General features: G+C 36.4%; 1 protein-coding gene across 1 annotated transcript; it reads left to right on the top strand.

Annotated features, from left to right (window-relative positions):
* Positions 1-385: 385 nt before the first annotated feature.
* LOC128871958 (ubiquitin-conjugating enzyme E2-17 kDa) lies at positions 386-23,234 on the top strand. Its single transcript, XM_054114163.1, has 6 exons — positions 386-593; positions 699-1,290; positions 5,638-5,701; positions 13,590-13,621; positions 22,422-22,605; positions 22,685-23,234. The coding sequence occupies exons 2-6, from the start codon at positions 1,267-1,269 to the stop codon at positions 22,822-22,824; spliced, it is 444 nt and encodes a 147-aa protein (XP_053970138.1). The 5' UTR covers positions 386-593; positions 699-1,266; the 3' UTR covers positions 22,825-23,234.
* The last annotated feature ends 1,338 nt before the right edge of the window (positions 23,235-24,572 follow it).

Here is a 24,572-nt window from a genome sequence, read left to right as displayed (position 1 = left end):
CAAGTTTGGGAAATAATTTATGTATGTCTAGCATATTAATTCTTTTTTTGTCATTGCAGATGGAATTGCCTATTCTGCTTGAAACAGATTTTTTTGCAGTTTCAATTAATAACAAAGGTCCCTCTTTTAAACTCTACAATATATAATATTATTATTTTATATTCTCTATTATGTTTTAATATTGGTGTAAACTCTCTTATCGACCAAAAGCGAAAGGGCAACAATCTAACTTTATTCAAAATTCTTGGGCTTATATAAACATCATTGTGTGCAAGTGAGAAAAACATATCCATGCGGAACTTTTCTACTTGACAGTTCGAAAATAAATTTAAAGTGTAAATAGTGAAAATTTTCGGATATAAATTCAAATGAAAGGCATAAATTTTCTAAAATGAGTTTAAATTTTTGTTTTTAATTATCATTCAGCTCGCAGAAAGCAAAATTTCCAGTGAACAGAGAAAGCGTGAGTCAACCGCTATAGTGCCATTCGACTTCACCGCTTATTTTGCCTTGGTCAATTGGGAACAAAAACGAAAAAACGAAACAACGAAACACAGCGAGTCACATCTACGACGAGTGTCATTCGTACGGAGGTAACCCAGTGTATTCAGATTTCACCAGAAGAAAGTTATCCGAAACGTCATTAGTTTATTAAATGCCATTTTAGCAGGCGAAACATTTTTTCTTTTGCTTTTCAGAAAACTGTGAATCGAGTAAATCGGTTCGTGAGACTTTTGAAAAGTAGTTAAGACGGTAAAGTAAAGTTAAAGGCGGTATTGGTAAAAGGTATTGAACATTGAAAGCGAATTGGAAAAGCTTGTAGGCGAAAAAAGTGTATGTGTGAAAAAATTCGCCGAATTGGTAAAATTCCGGCTGTCAAAAATAAAACAGATAGAGGGCCATCTTGCTTGCGCACATAATTTCTCGATTGGGAGTTGAAGTTCCGCCAAAAGGAGTACCATCTGTGCTAGTCACACAACGGTTGGCCACGTAAGGGACGGATATTGAGTAGCTGCACCGCATAATCGACTTTGTAGCAGACGAGGACCGAAGCTAATCGAAACTGGTGCGTTTCATCTTCGTGGTTGTTCGGTCTTATTGGTCGTGGTTGTTCGTGAAGACAAAAATTCAGTGCGATTGCTGCGAGAATTGAATTCGTCGTACTCGTGGGCTTTAAACGGCAAAGAAGGAAAAATTTTCTTTTTTTAATAGAAATTTAATTTTGTGCACTGCGGTCCACACACATTAAAATCAAATTTGAACAAAATGGCGTTAAAAAGAATTAATAAGGTATGTTTTGAAGTGTTTAAAATGGGCAAGGAAATAAAATGCATTTTAGGGCATGGTGCGAAACTTCTTTATGCAAGAAATAACGTGAAACGATGAGCCAGCAGAAGAAATGACGGGGAAGAATTGATCGAAAATGGGCGACGAAGCACCGACTGCGACTGCGATAGCAACGACCACGACATCTGATGTTCATTGTAACAATATAGTGCCAGGGAAATTTGAAAAAATGAGTTTAATTACTAACGTAAATTAAGTTATGCAGGAATATGACTGGACAAATACAATAAGAAGAATTATTGGCTAAATTCCCCGGTGAACGCGTTCGATGAAACTCGTTATAGGCTGATTGGCTGGTATGGACATCGTTGTAGTTAAAGTGTGCCTTTGTGCTCTGTGATGCCAAAATAATAATGATTTACTGATTCCAAAGTGCAACTAAATTAGTATCCACAAGAGCAGTTTCTTATTAATTAACCGAATTTTGTACATGACCTTACATCCCGTTTGCGATCTTCTTGTGTTATTAATTTGTTCTTAGTGGTCTGGAATTGTTACCCAATTCAGTGGTATACATAGTAATTTATATGTGCTTTAACATAGAAATTCAATAAAAAATCCAGCAGATTCCTAACCTTACATTTGTAAAGCTGGCACGATTTATAGATTCTTAAATGACTCTTTCCAAATATTAAAACCACATAAAACTTCCATATATCTTACAAGAAGTAAGAAGAAGAAGTGTATCCAATGTTCTTTATATCCTTTCTTCCAGTCAGCCGTATAAAAAGTTGACAAAAAAGGAGACAAAAACCTTCGAGATAAATATGGAAACAAGGAGACGGTTCAAAAGCAGCGCTGCTTCGTTACGCTGTTGGTACTTTCCATTTCTTTTCCGCACATGTATTTGCCGTAGGAATGACTTGGTTCACTCCATCAGCGACGACGCTTTTATCACAGCAATACGCTGTCAGCTGCTCAGTCTTTGGTATCAAATGCCAGATAAATGAATGCTAACTGCTAACTACTAACAAAGGTTTAATTTTAATGATTCCCTTAATAAATTTGTGGCAGGCTTATAGGTAGAAGTATAACGCTTAGTTTTTAGAATGATATATATGTTTGCAACAATTGAGGAATAAACTATTTCTTAGCTTTGCAGTCTGCGTAGTCATTACGTTTAAGTTATCGCTTACTTCGACGTCAGCAGAGTTGATGGCTAATCGTCTCGGTGGTGTTCTGTGTTCGGCCACAGTCGTTTCCAACAGTGTTGCCTGTGCTGGGCGCCGGGTTGTGATAATTTTATACACTTATGCATATTCTGGGTAGCTTTTGCTGTTTACGTTGTCGCCAATTCGCGTGGCAGTCACATTTTTATGCTAGAGTTTGTCTTGTTCTGGTGCCTTATGTGACAAACTTTGTCGCACTTCTGGCTTTCTGCTTTTGACTTGACTCTGCTTGCAGTTAACAGTGCATTGTGGTGGATCGTATATTTTATATGGATGGTAAAGAGTACCTACTAAAGAAGCATATAAATTATAAATTTATTTAGCAAACAAAGGTACGTATGGACAACTAATTGCATTTTTCATGTCTGCGTAAATACCAGTTAAATTTTAATTGGACCGTTTTGGTTTTTATTTCAATGCAACACTGTGTTTTCTCTTTATCCGTGCCGATGACTACAGTCGCTGCTTTTGCTTTGTTGCTTCTTCGTCCGCTAGTGAGTAAACGGCGACGTCTATGCTAGCTACGCGGCTACGCCGACGTCACCGTCATCGTCATGGCCATTGAATTTGTAAATGAAAATGAGAATTTAATTTTTTTCGCATGTAGAAATCTGAATGAATCGTAAAGTGAAAATTATCAAATGTAAATCGTGCTACGAGGCTTTAAATTTATCCTGCCTTCGGTACAGAGGGCAAACTTCTCAAAACAGGATAGTTTTAGCTAGCAATTGATCAACTTTCGATATTTGATGCAAACGATAGGGAACTAAAATATGTTTTATATCGTAAGCCATTAATATCGGGAAGTTTCTTGAATGAATTAATGCAATATTTGTTCAGGTATACTAAAAATAGTTTGGAAGATTATTTTACATGGATTTTAATTAAAAGTGAGTTTGAACGGTATAATCTAAACCGTTTTTTCTCTAGTTTGTTAATGAACTGAAAATTGTTATGTGCTCAAACCCATACTTTCATATTTCAAGAGTGCTGCCAATTTTGGTACTACGCAACTCAAGACGCCACACAAAAGCCATTACCTTTGTTTCGTTTTTATTGCCCACCGTATTTTTACTTCTCCCATTAATTGCATTTAAAGAGATGTACAATGGACAAAAAGTGAAAGAAATGCCACAGTCGAAATTTTTTTGCCAACTGACCTGCTATTTTTGGTGCTTTAGTTACTTGGAGCTGCCGCTTTAAACTTTTGTGATCGCCCAAATACAAACATTACATACTATTTCTTTTCTTTTATTCTTGTCATGATCGTCATTGTTTATTTATGTGTGTGTGCTTTTACTCACGTAAAAATATACGAAATAAGCAAAGCGTCGCTGTCTGTGCGGTACACGTCTCAGTCACCAGTAGCAAGTGATTGTCGTGGTCCCCACCAACGTTCCGTTTGGAGCTGTATATGACTCATGAAACATATTCGGCAAGAGTATAATAGAAATTATTTTCTTTAAGAACTTTATTTGTGGCTCTTAAAATTTAAAATTTTTAGTTATTGTTACAAACCTTAGAGGAACACAGCTCTGGAGTGACAGTATGTATAAATGTATATGTATAAATAATAAATGGTTCGATGACTCTTACATTTTGGGTCCGGCTTAACCCAACAGCAAAACATTAACTGCACCGGCTGTTGAAATCTGTTGTACTACTGTTACTGTTTTCATCAAAATACTTTTGATCTAAGACTTAGATACTTCCACACGACTTTTTTGCCATCGGCGAAAGTGCAGCGCAACTCTAATATTGCGTTTACTTTACCTCGAATGTACCTGCACTTAATGTTGTCTTGCTAAGAGCCATAGCAGCTGTCATGGTGCAAAAATCATCTAAGCAAATCTTTTACTATTTTAGTTTTCTGAATTCCCCACGACTTGCTATAATTGTCTAATATAGTAGTTTTGTACGTGTCTGTTTTTGAGTGTTTTCCAAGATTATTGCCCATATTCAGCAAACGTTTGTCTGCTTTCCCGTTGCCAATTTATTTTTATATATAATTTTATAATATTATGTTTTTCTTGATTTCCTCAAAACATATTTACGTTGTCGTAGGCCTCTCGTTGTTGTTGCTATAGTCATTTGGCGATACACACGCGCTGTCTTGGCTTCTGGTTGGATGTTGCTGCTTTTGCCTTGTCGTGGTGTGTTGTCGTCACAATGCCAAGGTATGTGGTTGATGCGCGTTGCCTAGGGAACTAACCTCACCTCTCTTTCTAATGAATGGCACACTCTGAAATTATAACAATTAAATTTTTGTAAATTTTTCTCGAATATGAATTCTGTTCATTGTTTGATTTTGAGGAAAAAAGTTGGACTACGGAGAGATCCTCATGTAGCAAATAATTAATAATTCAATCAAAAATCTGTATGCAATAAATATTTCAGATTTACAACGAAATAAAATAATCCCCAAAATTTTCTTAGAGATTTGGTTGTTGTGACAGTCCATGAAACGATTTCATACTTACCATATAACTTGCATATTCAGTTTCAATCATTTGACTTTTTATTTTATAACCCTTTACTACTACATCCACAACAATTTAGGCACATCTTTCTTGGTCTATGTTTTTAAAAGAATTATCCAAGCAAAAACCCAGCAGTAAAACCTTAAATTTTAATTTCTTAACTCATGTACATATGTATATACATTTGTGTATATATGTATGTATATATGAATGTGATTGCGGCGTATATATTGTATATTAGTGTCCAAGAAAATCACCGTTGCTGTCGTTCGCCTTCGTCTCTTGTTCCCAACATATTCGCCCAGCCAGAATTTGGAAAGGGCCAACGAACTTTATACTTTTTATTTCTTGCTTCACTCTTTATCTATATTATTATTATGATTATGTTGTTGGCATGAATGCAGAATTGCGTTGTCTGTGCTCACTTTACGCTCGGTTACCTGTGTACACTTTGGAAATATCTTTTTATAAATTTCACAATAAATTTAATTTTAATATCGGGTATTTTGTACTTGCGCTTGGTAAAAATTTTGATATTACTATGGAAATGGATAATAATTTCGCACCTATGTTCCCTTAAAATGCATTAAAATTTTTAAGTAAACGATATACAGAATTTTAATATTGTGTGTAATTTTCAGGAATTACAAGATCTGGGCAGAGATCCACCTGCACAATGTTCAGCTGGACCAGTTGGCGATGATTGTAAGTATAATACGTAAAAATAATTGCATTTATATACATTATTACGATATATATTGGCTTTCATAAGGTAAAGTAAGTTTGTATACAAAATATTATTTGGATTAAGTACGTATGTATGTATGTGAATGATATAATCGTCGATCCTGTAACATGATAATAGATAATCAGATATGTCTTCAGGTGGTTTTCATTCTTTAGCATAGTGTATTAATGTGCATCTTTTTAAGATTCCAACCATTTAATTGTGCTGATATTAAAGTTAGAACTGATTGCGAAAATATTTGATCATAAAATTGATTCTCATAATCGAAAGAAGAATAGTCACATTTACGTTGCAGTTTGTTTACTTGTACAATGTACTATATGATATATCATAGAGTTACTGCGCTTGTTCGAATTGCAATCACAACCAATGTGTTGCACGATTTTCTTGCAATATCACGTTCGATGTGGAATTTTCGAAATTTATGTTTGCCCACCACTCAACTGCTCAATATGTGAATTGCCCAAAATACGGCATTCATTCTTTCCAATTTTGAATAGTAAATTACTGTCAATCGGGAAAAGGAAAATATTTATAGAAAACTCCATTATGTTTTTTAGGATTCATCTTTACCTATCTATGCAAAATAAGTGCGGAACATCCGAAAAGCAACATTTGCAACAGGATAGAATATTAAGTGCTGTAATTCTTTCGGTTTCATTAAGTGCCTTCGAAAACTATATTTCTCTGTTATAGATAAAGCCAAACTATTCACATTTAATACAAATATTGAACCCACAAAATAAGTAAATACCGCGCTAGTTAGTAAAATTTTGAAAAAAAAGGGCGGTGCCACCTCATTTAGACCCGACTCTATTATTTTATTATTGAGATCGGGTAAAAACCACACGCTCAATTTTATGTGTTAAGACCAAATTTCCTTTCAACCCACAGTGTTGGATTTTACAAATCTAGGGGAACTTAATTCCGTTTAATCGCATATTATTTGTCATGTGTATTTTTGTGTATGAACAAAAAAAGATTTTTTAAATGGGACGACCCGGCCCCGACTGTTTGCTTATCAAGCTTTTACATGACATTATTCTTACTTTCTTCCTTGCTATCCTTGATCTTATCAGATTCACTTGTAAATGGGTTTTATGTAGCTTTTAGTAGTGATTTAGTTTCAGTGAAGAGTGAGTTAGTCCTTCGTGGCTGAGTTGTACTGTAGCTGGATAATTATTGGTCTGACGATATTACAAATCTATTCAGGAAATCTTTATTGGTGTTTTTTTTTGTACTACAGCCAATACTTTCGCTACGTTCCTTTATTATGCTATTATGCTTGCCCGGTGCTCAATCTGGCATCAACTATGAGAGACAGCGCCTGCTCCGGAGATATTTTTGGTTGAGAAACCTCGAACAATCTTCGGCTTAGGGAACGCGCTAACTTACTTTTATTGTGGCAGCATCTCTTTTTTCAATTTGTTCCGTAATACTTGTTGTTGAAGGCAATAATCTGACAAACTGCTCTGGGAGTTAATTTTTCTCCTGACCAATGGCTGCCGCCCCAGTAAACTAGCTCCGTATAGTGCACTAAACAGTCACTGGACCAGCAGCAAGGACTAGACATGGTTGCAACTACTGGATCGGATAGTTTACAGACACACAATTAACGGCATTCATCGGAATTCTCTTATCACCATCCTAAACTCTCGTCGCCCGAAAGTCGTTAACGGAATGCAGCCAGCGCCCATCGCAGGCGTAGAGCTTCAGCTGTGTCGTACTACCCAGAACTTTGGCTCACGTTCTGGATATTGTAGCAGGTTAAACTGCTACTTATCCAGGATTGACATCGACATACTCAATATATGTCCGGCAGGCACGATACTAACCATCACCTATTTAAAAATATATAAATAAATATTTAATATTCGGCTCATTAAATTTCACAAAAAAAGTTGTTAGTTAATAGACACGCAAACAAAACCTATCTTTTATCATACATAAATTTACTATACTACATTAATTTTAGGGTATGCCCACATCCTGCCTCATTTTAGGTGTTAGATTTGCTCATCTCATTTTCGCTGGGTTAATGGTTAAATACTTATGCTTACGTGTGATTGGTACCACGAAACAATAACAAAGCAACTGTAATATACTCCGCTAAACTCATTATAGGAGGATAGTGAAATTTAATAAGACAATTAATGGTTTTGCCCAATCCAACTGTAAAAAAAAATCACTTTTCCTATACTTGAAATTAAACAATACATCAATTTAATTCGTCGTTTTTCACCAAATATTTTGTAACTAGATAAATATTTTTAAATTCCCATTTTGAGAGAGTTACTTCAAAAGCCACAAGGGCATTCTTTGCCTGCACAAGGCTTTTTGGTAAGACATGGGGACTAAACCCTAGAATGACCTTCTAGACATTCACCACAGTTGTGAAACCCATAGTCACTTTGCATCCTTAGCATGGTGGCCCGAGGTCAACCAAAGAAAGGCAGTAAACGAATTAAACAAACTGCATCGCCTGATGTGTTGATATTACAGGAGCTATGAAAACATGTCCCACGGATGCATTGGGTGTGCTCCTGAACATACCACCGCTTCCAATCTTAATTGAAAGGGAAGCTCGCTCGAGTGCCTTAAGATTAAAAGGTATATCCGAACTTAAAAGTGGTGATATGAAAGGACATTTTAAGATCTTAGAAGACTTCCTACATAGTCCCATTCTTCATAGGGATGATATACTATCACCCAAACCAATACTCTTCAGGAACTTCCAAGTTATAATTAATGAACGAACAGACTGGAGAACTAACTCTATCACTTTCAAACCTGGCTCCCAGCTATGGTTTACTGATGGGTCCAAATTGGAAAATGGTAGAACAGGGGCAGGAATCAATGGGCCTAAATTCAAAAAATCGATTCCGATAGGATTCTACCCAACAAGATTTCAGGCAGAAATACATGCCATCGAAATATGTGTGAGAGAATGCCTTAGCAGGAAAATCAGAGGTACTCACATCTACATACTTTCAGATAGCCAAGCGGCCCTAAAAGCCCTTCTATCAACAACTATCACCTCCAAATTGGTAAATGATTGCCTAAACCTTCTCAACACGTTAGGGAACCTCAACATAGTAATATATTACTAGGCTGGATTCCGGGACATGAAGGTCATGAGGAAAATGAAATGGCTGACAACCTTGCAAAACAAGGAGCAAATATGCAACTTACTGGTCCTGAGCCTTTCTGTGGACTCACAAAAGGCCACATTAATGAATTCCTTAGGAAATGGGAAGAAGGAAAACTTGCCGCACACTGGCTAAACTGGTGCCGGTCAGCGTCAAGCCAAACTATTCCTAAGTCCCAACAAAGGAATATCTGACAAACTTTTCTCACTAAACAGAGTAGATCTGCGTTTTTTAACAGGATATCTTACAGGTCACTGCAGCATGAGGTATCATCTAAATAATATTGGTCTATCTGAGACCAATGTCTGCCGCTTTTGCGAAATGGATATAGAAAGCTCAGAACATGTGCTTTGTGAATGCCCTGCGTTGGGCAGACAGAGACTTCATAACCTTGGTGGTATCGTAGTATCTCCATGCAATCTTTGGAACAACAAACCCAAAATTGTGCTAAAATTTTTAAAAAGCCTAAAACTCTAGGGTAAAAAATAGGCCTTTCACAATAGATCAGCTCTGGTCGCAGTGCGTAATGGCCTTCTAATAATAATAATAATAATAATAATATTTTTAAATGTATGTAATATAATCAGCTTTAGCTTTAACACTAGATTCACCTCACTAGCTGTTTAAATATCCCTATTTTTACGGAAAGCCAATCAAAATGACTGGTCTTTAACCAAAGTGCTTAGCGAGGTTCTCAACTTTTACTTACCTTTAAAAGTGACAAAATAAGTTGAATAATATGAATTGTTAATACATAAATAGATTTATGGATATTATCAATTAATAATAACATTATATAATTCATTCCATAGGTATGCAAATTCAATTTTCCAAATACGCAGACTGTTTCATTCGTTTCATTCATTTTGACATTTTCAGAGCCTGGTGATAACTATAAAAAACAAGTTTAGGCCACACAACCTGCATCAGAATCATGGGCTTCCCAGCATTCATATATTTTGTTCTATCAATTGTTGAGCTGCCCCAATGCATTTTCATCACTTAGAAACTGGGACCAGTCATTTTGACTGATTCTCGTATAAATGTCAATAACAAAAAATATATTTGTTACGAATATACATATATAAAATATTATGAACTACAGCTACAAAAGTCATGATGTCATTACGGAAAGAAAATGTTACATGCAGCTAGAATTTTGAATTTAAATTGCAATACCAGTCATTTTGACGGGCCTGGTAACTTTAGTGTTAAGCTACGAACGTCTGTTGTATTGTAGTTGTAGTATCATAGAACATTCCCCGTACAATTTTGGATAATACTGCTGAAGTTACACTCGTTTCCCGAATATTAATCGGTGTCATACAATACCGATCGTGGAGCAAGTCACAATGGTGTAAACCATAAAATTCCACTCTCTTTACTTTGTAAGTTTTTTGGTTTGCTGCTTTTGTTCGTACAGATCTGTGAATCATTTTCATAAGATTTGGAAAAACGCGTTTGAAAGGCATTTGATTTCACCTGGATGTCAAGAAATCAACTAAATTCAGTAGTCAGGTCTTTTTTTTATTTCGTCCCTCCACTTCATTTTGTGTCGCTCTTGGCCTCGTATTGGCACAGTATTGGCTTTGTCTCGCGCAATATTTTCTGTACTACCTCTTCTCCCGTGTGTGTAATTCTCTGTGTCTTAATAAATTTCTCTAGCCCCGTATCGATTCCGAAATCTCGCCGTTATTTCTTCTCCTCCATTCGTTATTCTTCTTTACCGGTCCGGTTCATGTATTTTTCTCAGTACTCTTGTTTAGAATCGTATGAATGAAATTTTGGTTGATATAAACCAAAATTTTGTCATCCCAATCAGTACACCTCAGCACTCGGCAATTCTTTTGATTTGTTTTATTAATACTAGCTGGGATAGCAAAATGTTTTTGATTTTGCGATAGCATTACCCCACATCTACAGCTTATAAAGATTACATCAAAAGAGCTCTTGTAAAAACAGAAATGTTAGGTGGCGGCCGCGAATTTCCGCTTTTAAAATATATCTGTCTTATCGAATTTCTGGGGGTTAGCTGAAGGTTATTTTACCAGTTCGTCGGTGACTCATCGATTAAATACCAATAATAATGGGTATTTTCTTGATTCCTTGGTCGGCAAAGTTAGAAAACAATTTATATAATAATAAAACTATACTAAAATACGCAAGAGTACAAGAGTATCCACATTGTAATAACCACTAGCAACTGGCAAAGGGTTGCATTTTTGTTATGCAACAATTCACAGCCTGGAAGTAAAATTGATCAATGGATGGTGTAAATCCTAGCCGCGGTGGACATATGCCGGATATTATATTCAGAAAATAAATGTCATGAAATTATCTATCAGATTATGAAAAAAATGCGTTTCAGCAATATTTCTGTTTTGTAGTTTTCGAGCTCTTATATTATAATATATAGGTTTAGTGATAACTAAATAATAATTGCTGGAGATTCTCTAACAATAATGTCATACAAATGCGTAAGAAGGGGAGGAGGAGTTCTAATAAAACAAAAATTATAAAATTATTACCAGAACCCATTATCACTACTCACTACAATAGCTTCTTCTGCAACCTGTCTGCCCAATACTCATTTTAACAACTTTCCTCAAAAAAGGTTATAATTTATTTATTTATTTATTTAGTTAGCTATTCAGTCCACGTGCAATTTCTTGTACTAGTTAGGATTAATAACTAAAAATTGTGAATAATGTGATTTTAAATTCTCTAATTGAATTAAAAATGATTAATTTAGAATAAACGTTAAAATACGAATATAAAAGTCTTGCGCACGGTAATGACCTCCAAGTAAATAAGGAAGGGGAGGTTTTTGCACTTGTTTATTTTTATACGTATATAAACTTATTTTAAGTTTTTGCCTACTTTTCTTTGCTTATTTGTGTACAAATAAAAATAACAAAAAGATTAATTGTTTACCTTTGCCTCTGAAATGTGATTTTATCAATTCAATGTGACTGTTATTGCATTTACGCGTGCATAAATATGGATAGTTTTTATTGAGTACCATTTTTCAATTGAAATTATTAAAAGGTGACTCATGTTTGCATTATTAGTTAATGGTTCATTGAAGAACTTCTCATTACGTTTTCGTGAGAATAAAAAGATATACTGGCGAATACATAATTGCTTATACATATTCATATTTTATGTATATTTTTTGTTTAACAAAAAAGGGTATTCATTATCCATCGCATAAAAGATTAAAATGTATTTTACACCACTACTACCATATGGTACATACATATGTATAATACATGTTGGGCACAACAAACTTAAAACAATGCAGAAATACTGTAGCTTGTGTACACTCTTGAATCTCCATGCGAGCGACGCGAACCAACCAATCAACCCACCAACAATCATCTGCTGCAATGTGGTTTGGTAGTCGACAATCACAGTACATATACGACGAGTATAACGTCGCTGCCTTCACCAGCGATGTTTTGCGAAACTCCACGCCACTGCACCACACTTCTGCAGTAAAGCTCTATTGTGTCGGTGGCAATGAGTCTTTCGCCTATTACGGGTGGGTGTTGGTTGCAGCTGCAGAAATACAGAAATGCTCACTGTAGCAGCGATAAATGCAATAGCAGCGACGCTGGCAGCGAAGCCAGAGTAAGCAGCAGAGCAACCGCAATGAATTGAGCGTAACTTTGTTTAGTTTATCCCTGGCAAGTGGGGTATGGATTGGTGTGATGATGGCTGTATGGGGGATGGATGTAATATAATATATTGGGGTGTGTCGACAGTAACTTGATGTTGTATTTTCTACGCTTGATAGTTGGTTTTGTGGGGAATGCTGCCCGTTTTGTCTACTGCGAGACCACTCAAAGGGAGAATTTCGAAATGAGTGTTTATACACCTGAATAAAATTGCGGCAATACTTTGCTGTGATTACTACTACTACTACTGCCAGATACCATTTTCGATGCCAAGGTTTCTCTTGCATCCAAATTTTTTTATTTGAATCGGTGTGGCTTTTAAAGGACAATACGCACCAAATGAACGGAATTGCTAACACCCAACTTACTCTATATACAAAACCGATATCTTTCCTCTAATAAGCGTTCCCTTTGTCATTTTGAATGCATAAATGCTTTATAGGAGGTATATCGAAGCTCTAGGTCCTATACACATACACAGTATATGCGTGAAAAGTATGTTTGTTAAGTGTAAGAGGTAGTTTTTAGCTTGTATTATTTTCTGTAGTACATAATACAGTTGCGGCAATAATGCGGCCGCCGTAGCCGAATGGGTTGGTGCGTGACTACCATTCGAAATTCACAGAGAGAACTTTGGTTCGAATCTCGGTGAAACACCAAAATTAAGAAAAACATTTTTCTAATAGCGGTCGCCCCTCGGCAGGCAATGGCAAAACTCCGAGTGTATTTCTGCCATGAAAAAGCTTCTCATGAAAAAATATCTGCCGTTCGGAGTCGTCTTGAAACTGTAGGCCCCTCCATTTGTGGAACAACATCAAGACGCACACCTCAAATAGGAGGAGGAGCTCGGCCAAACACCCAAAAAGGGTGTACGCGCCAATTATATATATATATATATATATGTACATAATACAGTTAGAAAGTTTACCTTTTTTCACTTTTTATTTTGCTCGTATATGTATGATATTGCAAGCTTTTAATAGAAACTAATCACTTTTCTCTATTTTCTATTTCAGTATTTCACTGGCAAGCAACAATAATGGGACCGGTAAGAAGTTCTAAATGGCAAACGGTTCTTGGTCATTGACGATACATTGTTTTGTTTTTATTGACTTTTCTTTTTGATATCATTTATTTTTGTTGCATTCTTTTTGTTTCACTTGGCACTCAACAACTAAGGAACGAATGTAAGATCAAACATGAAATACAATTCGCGAACAAAAAATTGTATCTATTAGCTGCCAACTTTTAAAGATGTTGCCTGGAAAATTGAATTATAATTTGAGGTGTACGCTTGTTAGTTTCAATAAATAGATAGATGAGGAGTGCATGCATGCTAAAAGGAAATTTCTATATCTAGTTCACTCTGATTTTAAGATGAAAACTGTATTAATTTCATTATGTACCATATGTACGAGTATGTCTGCGATCTACACTGTGCCAGTGTGTTTACTACTTAAATTCAGTTAAAACTCGCTAGAAGTTGTTCCTAAATAGTCACTTTATGGTGCAAAGCTTGGTCAATAGAACTTTGACGGGTTAAATCGAATTTAATTTCAACAACGCGATAAGTCTACTTATAGCTTCTTTCATTTATTTTTCGTTATAATGACAAAAATATTCAATGTAGGTGGAAATTAACGCAACTTCGTTCCGAATAGCCACCGCCTTTATGGTGAAACAGTGCTGATAAATTCATTTCTCAAAACCTTCTAGTTCTCATAAACCAGTCAAGTGGTAACAAACTATTTGAGAATAAACAAATAATTTTTCATTTCGCATCCAACTTTTAAATCGGGTCTCTTCGAAAATATAATCTGTCGAATGGAAGTGTGGCCGGCAAAATTCAAACTTAGAGTTCCGTTAAAAAATGCAAATGCTGCTAAATAACACATCGGTCAATAAGTCCCGGGCCTGGATAAGAAAATAACTTTTTTTTCAAAAATTCTTTATTCATCAATGTAGTCCCCTTTGGCGATGATACAATCTTTCCAACGAGCTTGTAGCTTTTCTATGCCTGTTTTGTAGAACGATTTATCTTTGTCCTCATAATACGCTTCAGTTTTAGCGATAACTTCCTTATTTGATTGAAATTTCATTCCCCGCAGCATGTTTTTGAGATATGAAATCAACGGTCGCTGGGGGCTAGATCTGGACTATACGGTGGGTGGGGAGGAAATTCGAAACGTAATTTGTTCAATTTGACCACCATTCATCGATTTGTGACACGTGCATTGTCTTGGTGAAAGAGGATTTTTTTCTTCATATGGGGTCGTTTTTTTGCGATTTTCACCTTTAATTGTTCCAATAGTTCACAGGAATAATCAGAAATAATTGTTTCGCCTTTTTCCAAATAAATTGAAAATTATACCATGCGATTCCCAAAACACGGACGCCACAATCTTTCCAGCTGACCGTTGCATCTTTGGTCGCTTTGGACGGATTTCACCGGGTCCAGTCGACTCAGATGACGGCCGTTTCGACTCTGGTATGTAGTGGGGGATCCATGTTTCATCTGTTGTCACATATCGACGAAAAAACTCAGACTTATCCCGCTTAATGACCAAACAGCAATTTGAATCATCAATTCGTTGTTGTTTTTGTTCCGGCGTGAGCAAGCGCGGCATCCATTTCGACATGTCAGCTATCTCTTGCTAATTCATTTTGCGATTGCCCATGCTGATTTTGAGGGGTTTTTCAATATTTTCTGCCTTATTTGGACGACTAGTACGTTCAGCATCATCGGTGTCTGTATGGCCACGTTTAAAGTTGGCATACCATTGTTTGATGGTTGTTTCCGATGGAGTAGAGTCCGGATATCGTTTATCGAGCCATTGCTTTGCTTCAACGGTATTTTTTTCATAAGAAAATAATGATAAATCAACACTCGAAATTACTTTGAATTCATTGTTTTTAAAAATAGCAAAAAGTACTGTTAGGGGGCGTCCATAAATTACGTGAGATGATTAAGGGGGGGGGGGAGGGGGTCGAGTCAAATCTCATCTAATCTTACGTTGGAGAGAGGGGGGGCCTCGGCAAATATCACGCAATTTTTTTTCTGATTGAAAGAAAAAAATTGTACATGCTTAAGATTTAATCTCAAGCGTAATCGTAGTATGATTAAGATCATTCACTAATTCGTTCAAAAGAAAATAATTTCATTCATACTTCGACGTTATACATTACTACTGTCAAACCACCATATTTGTTTTATACCAAATAGCTCAATTTAATCTGAATTTGCGGTATAGTGTAGCCCGTCGGTTGTTTTCGCGCCACTATGAGCCGAACGCCCTATCACTCAGGTTGACGTTTGACAATTCCGGACTTTAAAGAACATGACGGAAAATCATTTGCTCCATTTCTAATACGCGTACCGATTGAACCGCTGAATGCTTTCATCAGCACGCCTATTGATCTCTATTGCCCAAGTATACGTGATGATTTAGAGAAAATATGCTGCAGTACATGCGGTATTTACTTCGCATCTATCACAAGAGCTGCAGAGCACAGGAGAGCAGCTCACATTGCACCAGCTAAGCAAGCGCGTATGTTCCGCAAAGTGCGACCCTCACGGATTGTCACAAGACGAGCTAATGAGTTACTGTGCGCAAGCGTCAACGGCTTAGAGTGGCTAGATTAGAACGAAGTTGAAGGAGCACATGATTTTACTGAAAATCATATGGACATGTTGGTCCCAATAGTCTCTCTTGAAACCGCGCATGATTCTCCATGGACTGAATTAGAGTAGATATTCTTTTTTTAATCGCAGTAGTTACGATTTAAGTCTTCTATTGTTAAATTTTTATTACACTTATAACTCTCAGCAATATTGATTACTAGTCTTAGTCGTAAATAAAAGCACGAAGCAAATTTTTTTTCTTTTTACAATAACAATCCAACGCGTTTACATAAGAAACCCACATTTTGAAAAATCTCACGTGAGATTGGGGGATGGGGGAGGGGGTTGAATAAAATCTCACGACATCTCACCAGGGGGGGAGGGAGGGTCAGAAAATTAAAAAAAACACCTCACGTAATTTATGGACGCCCCCTTACTTGGTAAATAATAAACCGAATGTCGTGGAATTTTGACATGACCACTCATAGAAAAAACTTGCATGACCTTATGATCATCCCAGTCTACGTATTATTGCCACAAACTCAGTTCACCTCGGGGAGGACTGATTACATCATGCCACCGGTGACATTTAATAGAAATTATGGCCACTCCTTCCATCTCACGAGAAATGGAGTAAGGGACTTATACTAAACAAGTTCAACACCACAGTCTACACAGATGGTTCAAATATGGATGGTGTTGGTGTGGTGTTGCAGCTGGTTTATATTCTCATAGACTTAGAATTGAAAAATCTGTGCGTCTTCTTAATACTTGTAGGCGGAAGTACTGGCTACTAATAGCAGCCCTCTCTTTTAAATGCAATATCACTATTCTTTAGGATAGACAACCTGCAATCCAGACACTAGATTCAGTTACAACAACCTCTAAACTGGTGGAACAAAGCAGAAATAGCCTTACAACACACACTGTCACAGTTGTAAACAACCAGAGAAAAATAAAACGATTTTCCAGTTCCTCTTTGAACGGCCTGCTTATGGTAGAAGGGAATGTCAACCCTTGTTAAACCTCTGTTCGCAAGTCTCAAAAAACTGTCTGGCTTAGACGTCAACAACCTAATAAGATTCTTAAACCGCACAGATCTGCTACAGGCACGCTGTAATTTAACCCTTAAATAAGTTGGTAGCTCTGATGTGGCAACAAAATGGTGCGGAAGCGCTAATTGGATTTTGGATGAATCGCCACTTTAACCAACGAAGGCAAATTTAGAACGGAATTGGGCAAACGTAATATTGACGGATGAATCCTCCTTTTGAGCGAATAGTTGCATCTGTCGGTCCTTGGGGTATTGCTGATAATCGACTACTTCAACGAACTGTTATGCACCCAATTAAGATTCATGTTTGGTACTGCTTCTTCGAAAACAAGTTTTAATGAATAAAATTTACGAAAAAGCATTATACCATCAGCTGCGAAAATGTTTTGAAGAACTAGCTATTCTTGCATTTTACTAGAAGACAGCGATCCCGAGCATTGAAACTGAAAGTGTGGGATTGAAATGGGATTGAACTGTTGGGAGTCTGCCCTGTCGTCGCCTGTCCCTGCAAAGTCGCCTGATGTCGACCCTATTGAAAATGTTTGGGTAATAGTTAAGCAAAAACTCAAAGGAAGAGAAATACAGTTATCAAGTCAAATTTGGCTAATTTGGAGGTTTTACCTCTACAATTTACGCAAAAACACAAAGTATAACAAAGCAGGATCGAGGGTGTGAGGTCATTTTTTTTTTTTTTTTTAGGTTAAAACTAAAATGTCAGAAACATCTTCAAAGGCGCCGATGCACCAGTGGTATGTGGGACATGCTACCACTAACACTATAACATTCCTCATCCTCGGCTGAGGGAATGTTTTTATTGCTATATCAACATAAACAACAACAACAACAATTCCCACTGTTTTCATAAGTGGTTCTGGAGGAAATGCAACATTGGAAAATTTGCGATAGCTCAGTATTTACGAACTATCGACTTATCTTCTGCCTGATGTTATTGTGAGTGTTTGACTCAAGTGTATGGGTTTGTCGTCGTCCTGTCCAGAAGCAGTTCATCTTCATGTTGTACTTGCAACTATAGCTGCTGTGCTCCCATTCAATGAATTGAAAACGTAGCATGACGAAGCCATTATAGCTTATGGTGGTTAACTATACGTTTTATTGAATTTATTGCGTATAACAAATATTAGTTTGTTAGAATCGCATTGGTTGTTGTTGTAGCAGCCAAACATTCCCCTTACATGTACGGGAGTGCTGCTGGAGTGGCAGTCCTTGGCCGAATATATAGTAAATCCGGGTGGTTCCAGTAACGTAAAAACCGACTGCCGGGAGGGAACGACTGGAAGGTTGGCATCTTCTGTAATCACACTTCTGTGAAGTCGTATTGTGGAATGACCTGAGACCGAGAGTTCTGTGTGTGGGTCAGTTCACTTTTCTCACAAGTAATTTAGCGACAAAAAAGAAAAATGAATCCAGTGAGAATAAAACTTCTTAATTCAAATACTTTTAATTTGTTTATTGTATTGTAGACCTTTTTAAGGTAGGAATTAGCTTATGCAAAACTTTGTCGAGTTGTCGATTGCAGCGTTGCTTCTTCTTCTTCTTCTTGATTAGCGCGATAACCGCTTACGACATTTTGGACGAGTTTAACAAAGCGTTTCTGGAGTTTCTTTCTCGTGCTTACCGGCGTCAGTTGGAAACACCAAGTGATCGTTCCAACGTAGAGGAGGCCTTCCTCTTCCTCCACTACCACTCTATACTCCACCCACTACGCTTATAAAAGATTGTGACTGGGCGATTAAGTTCTGGGGCTCGCACGATCTTTTCCAACAGCAGGTTAAAGAAGTCATACGACAGCGAGCCATCCTGTTTGAAACCTCGTTTGGTATCAAATGGTTCGGAGAGATCCGTTTCAATTCTGACGGTGCTGCTGGCATTGAGCAACGTAAGCTTCCGTATTAGTTTTTCGTGGATACCAAAGTCAGAGATCGCAGCATATAGGTAACTCCTTTTCGTACGGCTGCATCCAGCTTTGAAGTCGACGAAAAGATGGTGTGTGTCGATTCTCTTTTCATGGCTCTTTTCCAAGATTTGGCGTATTGTGAATATTTGGTCGATGGTGGACTTTCCAGGTCTAAAGCCACACTAATAAAGTCCCATTAGTTGGTTGATGGTGGGCTTCAGCCTTTCACAAAATATCGCCGCCATTTTTGGAATTGCTCAACCGGCAGTCCGTCGGCTCCCGCGGCTTTGTCGTTCTTTAGCCGCATTATCGCTTTTTTCACCTCATCATGGTCGGGCAGTGGAGCGACAGTCCCGTCGTAACGATTGCGGTATCGGGATATTCACATTCTCTGTGATATGCGCAGTGGTCACTATTTAGCAGGTCGCGGCTGAAGTCTGAAAACAGAATTTGGCTACTTTCAGGCGTTGTGGGCGTTTTAAACTTCGCTTGATGAGGTATTTCATACCATTGCACTAATTCATGTTTTGAGGCATAACCAGTATGCGGAAACGCCTGAAAGGAGGGGGTGGGACTTTTTTTATGGGCAGCTTTCCGCGTTCCTTATGGTAGTAAGTAAAATGCAAGTGTAATTGAATTAAATAGTTGTCGGTGCATGTGAAATAAGAAACGCTAAGGTTTTGTTAGATGTAAGAAAAAGAAAAATTTTAAAGGAAACGCTTCGTTTTTTAAAAATATCCCAAAAGAAGAAAAATCCTAAAACCAAATAATTTTTGGAAAGTAAAATCATTTCAATGATATGAGCCTTTTTTAATGTGAGTCTTGACTTACATACAGAGTTTTTAACGAAATGAATTTTAATTGCTTTTTACAGCATTATTAAGCTTTTTTATTTTTTTTAAGTCACTTGCAGGTTTCAAAACTTTCTTTGCGTCGAAATTCTATCAATCCTTATATCTTTGTTAATTCTTTCACTTTCCATACAATTTGCCTCGATAAATCTCTTACTTTCGTCTAGCAGCGAACTCTTATCAAATATTGAGTCTAACTCAACAAGATCAGAACGTTCACCTCATTTGTAGATAGGGTTTCGTTAAATAAAATTGTTTAACCTTTGAACATTTAAAAAATTATCACTGTAAAAATCGAAACAATAAATATTTTCTACTCACTTTTCTCCCAATATGTTTCAAGCGTTGAAAGCGCAGTGTAAATTTCTTTGATGCAAATGATAAGTGACGTTTGATTGAAAATGACATTTTAGAATACTACTGTGGGCAAAAAGTAAGGTGAATTTATTTGTCAAACTTCGCGGGATTAAAATTTCGCTCTAGTTATTTTTTCATGAGTTGGCAGCACTGTTAATAACATCTGGGCCAACTTTCATGTGAATGTCGTTATCAGTAATATATTTACGCTGGTGTTTACCAAACGACCAAGAGTGCATTTTTCGATTTTTACAATGTCTGATTTGATTGAGCAGAGAAGTGCCACTAAATTTTTTTTGCGGAATGAAATTTCGGCTGCGGAAACGTTTAGCATGCTGCAGAAGGCATTTGGTGATTCGATCATGTCGCAGAAAAATGTTAATAAGTGGTACAAAGACTTCAAAGAGGGTCGAGAACGTGTTGATGACTTGGAGCGCTCCGGACGACCATCGACGTCAACAGATGACCAACATGTCAATAAAGTGAAGAAGTTAGTGCTCAAAAATCGTCGGTTGATTGTTAAAGACCTTACTGATATGATCGGAATATCAGAAGGATCTGTGAAAACCTTTTTAAAGGACCATTTGGGCCTACGAAAAGTCAAATCTTGTTTGGTACCGAAAACTCTCAATTTCTTGGAAAAAAGTCGTCGCGTTGATGTGTGTCAAACAATGCTTTCAGACTATCAGGACAAGCTCAAATGCATCATTACGGGAGATGAGACTTGGATTTATGCTTACGACCCTGAAACAACCCAATCAAGCGAATATCGTGCTAAAGGCGAGGCCAGACCGAAAAGAGCACGTCAAAGTCGTTCAAAAATAAAGGTCATGATGACAGTTTTTTTCGATTTTCTTGGTGTGGTGCACTATGAATTCCTTCCACCTGGCCAAACTGTTAATAAGGAATATTATTTGAGCGTTATGCGTCGTTTACGTGAAGCAATTCGTCTAAAAAGACCAGAATTATGGGCCAACAACTCTTGGTTTTTGCATCACGATAGTGCACCGTCTCACACTGCACTCGTTCTTCGTGACCATTTCGCCAAAAATTCCACCCATATCGTTGCACAACCTCCGTATTCGCATGATTTTGCTCCGTGTGACTTCTGGCTATTCCCAAAACTCAAGAGACCCCTCCGGGGAACGCGTTTCGAATCGATTGAGGAGATAAAAGCTGAATCGAAGAAGGTGCTGATTTGGCATGTTTCGGGGATTGGAAAAATCGTTGGCATAAGTGTATTTTATCGAGAGGGGATTATTTTGAAGGGCATGAAATTGATTTACAAGAATAAATAAAAATTTTTCATTTTACAACCAAATTAACCTTACTTTTTCGGAATTAAGTTATGTGTCTGTTGCTCTATACTTTCTCTCTTATAGATTTTTTAATTTGAAAATTACAATTAAAACATTAATATTAGGATACAAAATTTGAAAGAGAAAAGGAAGGACAAACAGTTTGGTCGTATTATTGTTGGTAAAGTTTAATAATTTTTAAGTTTGTGGTACGTTAGTAAGGCGCATCTGAATAAGTTGGCAGCGGCGAATTGGCCCGAATTTTTCTAATACTTAACAATAAACCTACCGGTATTTTATGTATTCCTATTCCTACCAATGTGGGTCAAATGACCCCTCTTTAAAATATTATATAGTATATATTATTAAGATCACATATATTTCTCGGTCAAACAATTAGCAAGAGAAGAGTAAATCTTGAAAAATACATTCGATGTATTTTGTAATAAAAGTCGTGAAGGCAAACGACGATTTAATAATGTTATTTCTAAGAACTTCTGACAAAAAGTTTAAAATGGGTCATTTGACCCGTCCATGGTAGGCTTAGTGCTAAGTGTTGTTCCATCTTCCCTTTTTGTCAATAACACAATTCAAATATATTTTGAAAAAATTAAAAAAAGGAGAAAAATAGACGTTTAATTGTGGCCAAGTCTTGCGATTTTCTTTCATTCATTATCTTTGCCTAATTGTGCCGAGAATTTTTTGATTGAATTTTAATCTCATATTATATTTTCTCTTTTCTCTATTTCAGCCTGACAGCCCGTACCAAGGTGGCGTGTTTTTCTTAACAATTCATTTTCCAACAGATTATCCCTTCAAACCGCCTAAAGTGGCTTTTACAACGCGTATATACCATCCAAACATTAACAGTAACGGATCGATTTGTCTCGACATTTTAAGATCTCAATGGTCGCCAGCATTAACTATTTCAAAAGGTAGAACTTTGGTTTGATTTATTTTGAGATAATTGGAATGAATAATAACGAATTTATTATATTTGTACTTCTCTTGCAGTTTTACTATCAATTTGCTCTCTTCTCTGTGATCCCAATCCAGACGATCCTCTTGTACCAGAGATTGCAAGAATATATAAAACCGATCGGGAAAAATATAATGAATTGGCACGGGAGTGGACTAGAAAGTATGCTATGTGATGCGTTCCAGTTTGTACTATCGATCCGTCAACTAGTAACAGCAACAACAGCAACCAGAATGGCACCAGAAATAAGGATTGCTATAACATCATCAACAACAACATAAAAAACACAATGAAAACAACAGCAACAAAAATAGCATAGCGCTCTAATAAAGCAAGGGGTTAAATATAGCAGAAACAACAACAACAGCAACCAACCACAATGTGAAACATTTTTCTTCAGCAAAAAAATATGAAAAATATATTTAAAAAAAAAAATAACAATAAAACTGCATTAATTCAAAGTAAGCAAGAATTATGCGCAAACAAGAAAAACACAGAGAGCAAAAAAAATCTGCAGATAAATAAAGAAAAGGAATAAAATTACAAATTGATTCATAAAATACAACAACAAAACACATAAATCAACTTACTTATTATTATTACATTTATAATTAATTAATTATTATAAATTATAATTATATTCTTCAGAAGAAAAAATTAAACAAAAGAAAAATCAGATATAAACCAATAAAATAAAATAAAAATATGGGAGAATATAACATTAAGAACTACGCAGGAGAGGCAAAAAGCGACAAAAAAGTTTAGATGAAGCGTAAAGTGTGAGTTGAATAGATTAGACTGATTTACGAGAAACGACTCGTTGAGATGCAGCTCAGCGCAGCTTTTGCAAAGGCATGGTATTGAAAATATATACGATTGTACGCGGCGTTTATGCGTACATGAAGTTATGTATGTGCGCTGTATGATGGCTACGAAATGATATGCAATTTTTTGTTTTTTGTTTTTCAAAACTGAAATTTGGCGACGACATTCAATGTAACACAGACAGTGAAGTGCTGACAAGAACAGCTGTGGTTACGCCAGAAAAATGCCCTTTTACTAAATATTTGCAAATTTTTTGCCCAGCAAAACACGTCGCCCATCATACTACACACATTCACATATTTGCGAAGGACGTAAAAGAAATATTTAGAAATAATAAGGTGATGATGGACGATCCACTCGTTCCTTCACGTGCTTCGCACTCGATTAGGGGTTCTATATTAAGCAAAGCGTCATTGGTGTAATCCTATGCATTATCAAAAAAACAAAAAGTTTAAAAAGAAAACGTAGTATAATTTGTATAATTTTTCTGCATAAGATCTTCTACTTCTACAAACAAATAATTGTGTGCTTACGACAAGAGCGTTGAAGTATAAGTGTGTGAGACAAGCGATCCTAATTGCTGTTTATTTATCAGTAATTTGAATTAAAAAATATTCCTGTTGGTGAATGAATTTTTTAATGGATTTCGTTCTTTCTGTAATAAATATATATCTACCTTCTAAAACAAAACAAATATCCATCATTTTAAGCTTTTCTTAAATTTTATACAAAAGAAGAAAGCGAAAGGAAAATTTAGAATAACTCTTTGATATTGAATGTTTTGGTTTTTTGTGAAAAAGACTCACATGCAGATTGACATACCTTTACAAACGCCAAAATACTCGTACACCAAACACATAACGGACATCTTAAATGCTTACATACTACATAACATATACATACATACGCATACTCAACCAACAATCGACAACTCGACGAGCGTTAGTTTACTCATTAAATCTGGAGTAAAAGCATGATTTTTTTATTTTCTTTACCTAGGTTTATTAACGTATCTCTTCTATACTATTGCAATTAATTTTCAAAATAAATATTTCTTTTTTGTAGCTGCGAGATATTATTTTTAACATAAATAACGGT

The sequence above is a fragment of the Anastrepha ludens genome, chromosome 2, assembly GCF_028408465.1.
Source record: "Anastrepha ludens isolate Willacy chromosome 2, idAnaLude1.1, whole genome shotgun sequence".
Classification (NCBI taxonomy): domain Eukaryota; kingdom Metazoa; phylum Arthropoda; class Insecta; order Diptera; family Tephritidae; genus Anastrepha; species Anastrepha ludens.
The sequence above is the reverse complement of the archived record's forward strand: the minus strand, read 5'-3'. Positions and strand labels throughout refer to the sequence as shown.

Bases quoted from the DNA above. Each gene is read 5' to 3' on its own strand.
- LOC128871958 (XM_054114163.1), top strand. From the start codon at position 1,267: ATGGCGTTAAAAAGAATTAATAAG. The intron at 5,702-13,589 runs GTAAGTATAATA...TTTCTATTTCAG, and splicing joins TGGACCAGTTGGCGATGATT to TATTTCACTGGCAAGCAACA. The intron at 13,622-22,421 runs GTAAGAAGTTCT...TCTCTATTTCAG, and splicing joins AAGCAACAATAATGGGACCG to CCTGACAGCCCGTACCAAGG.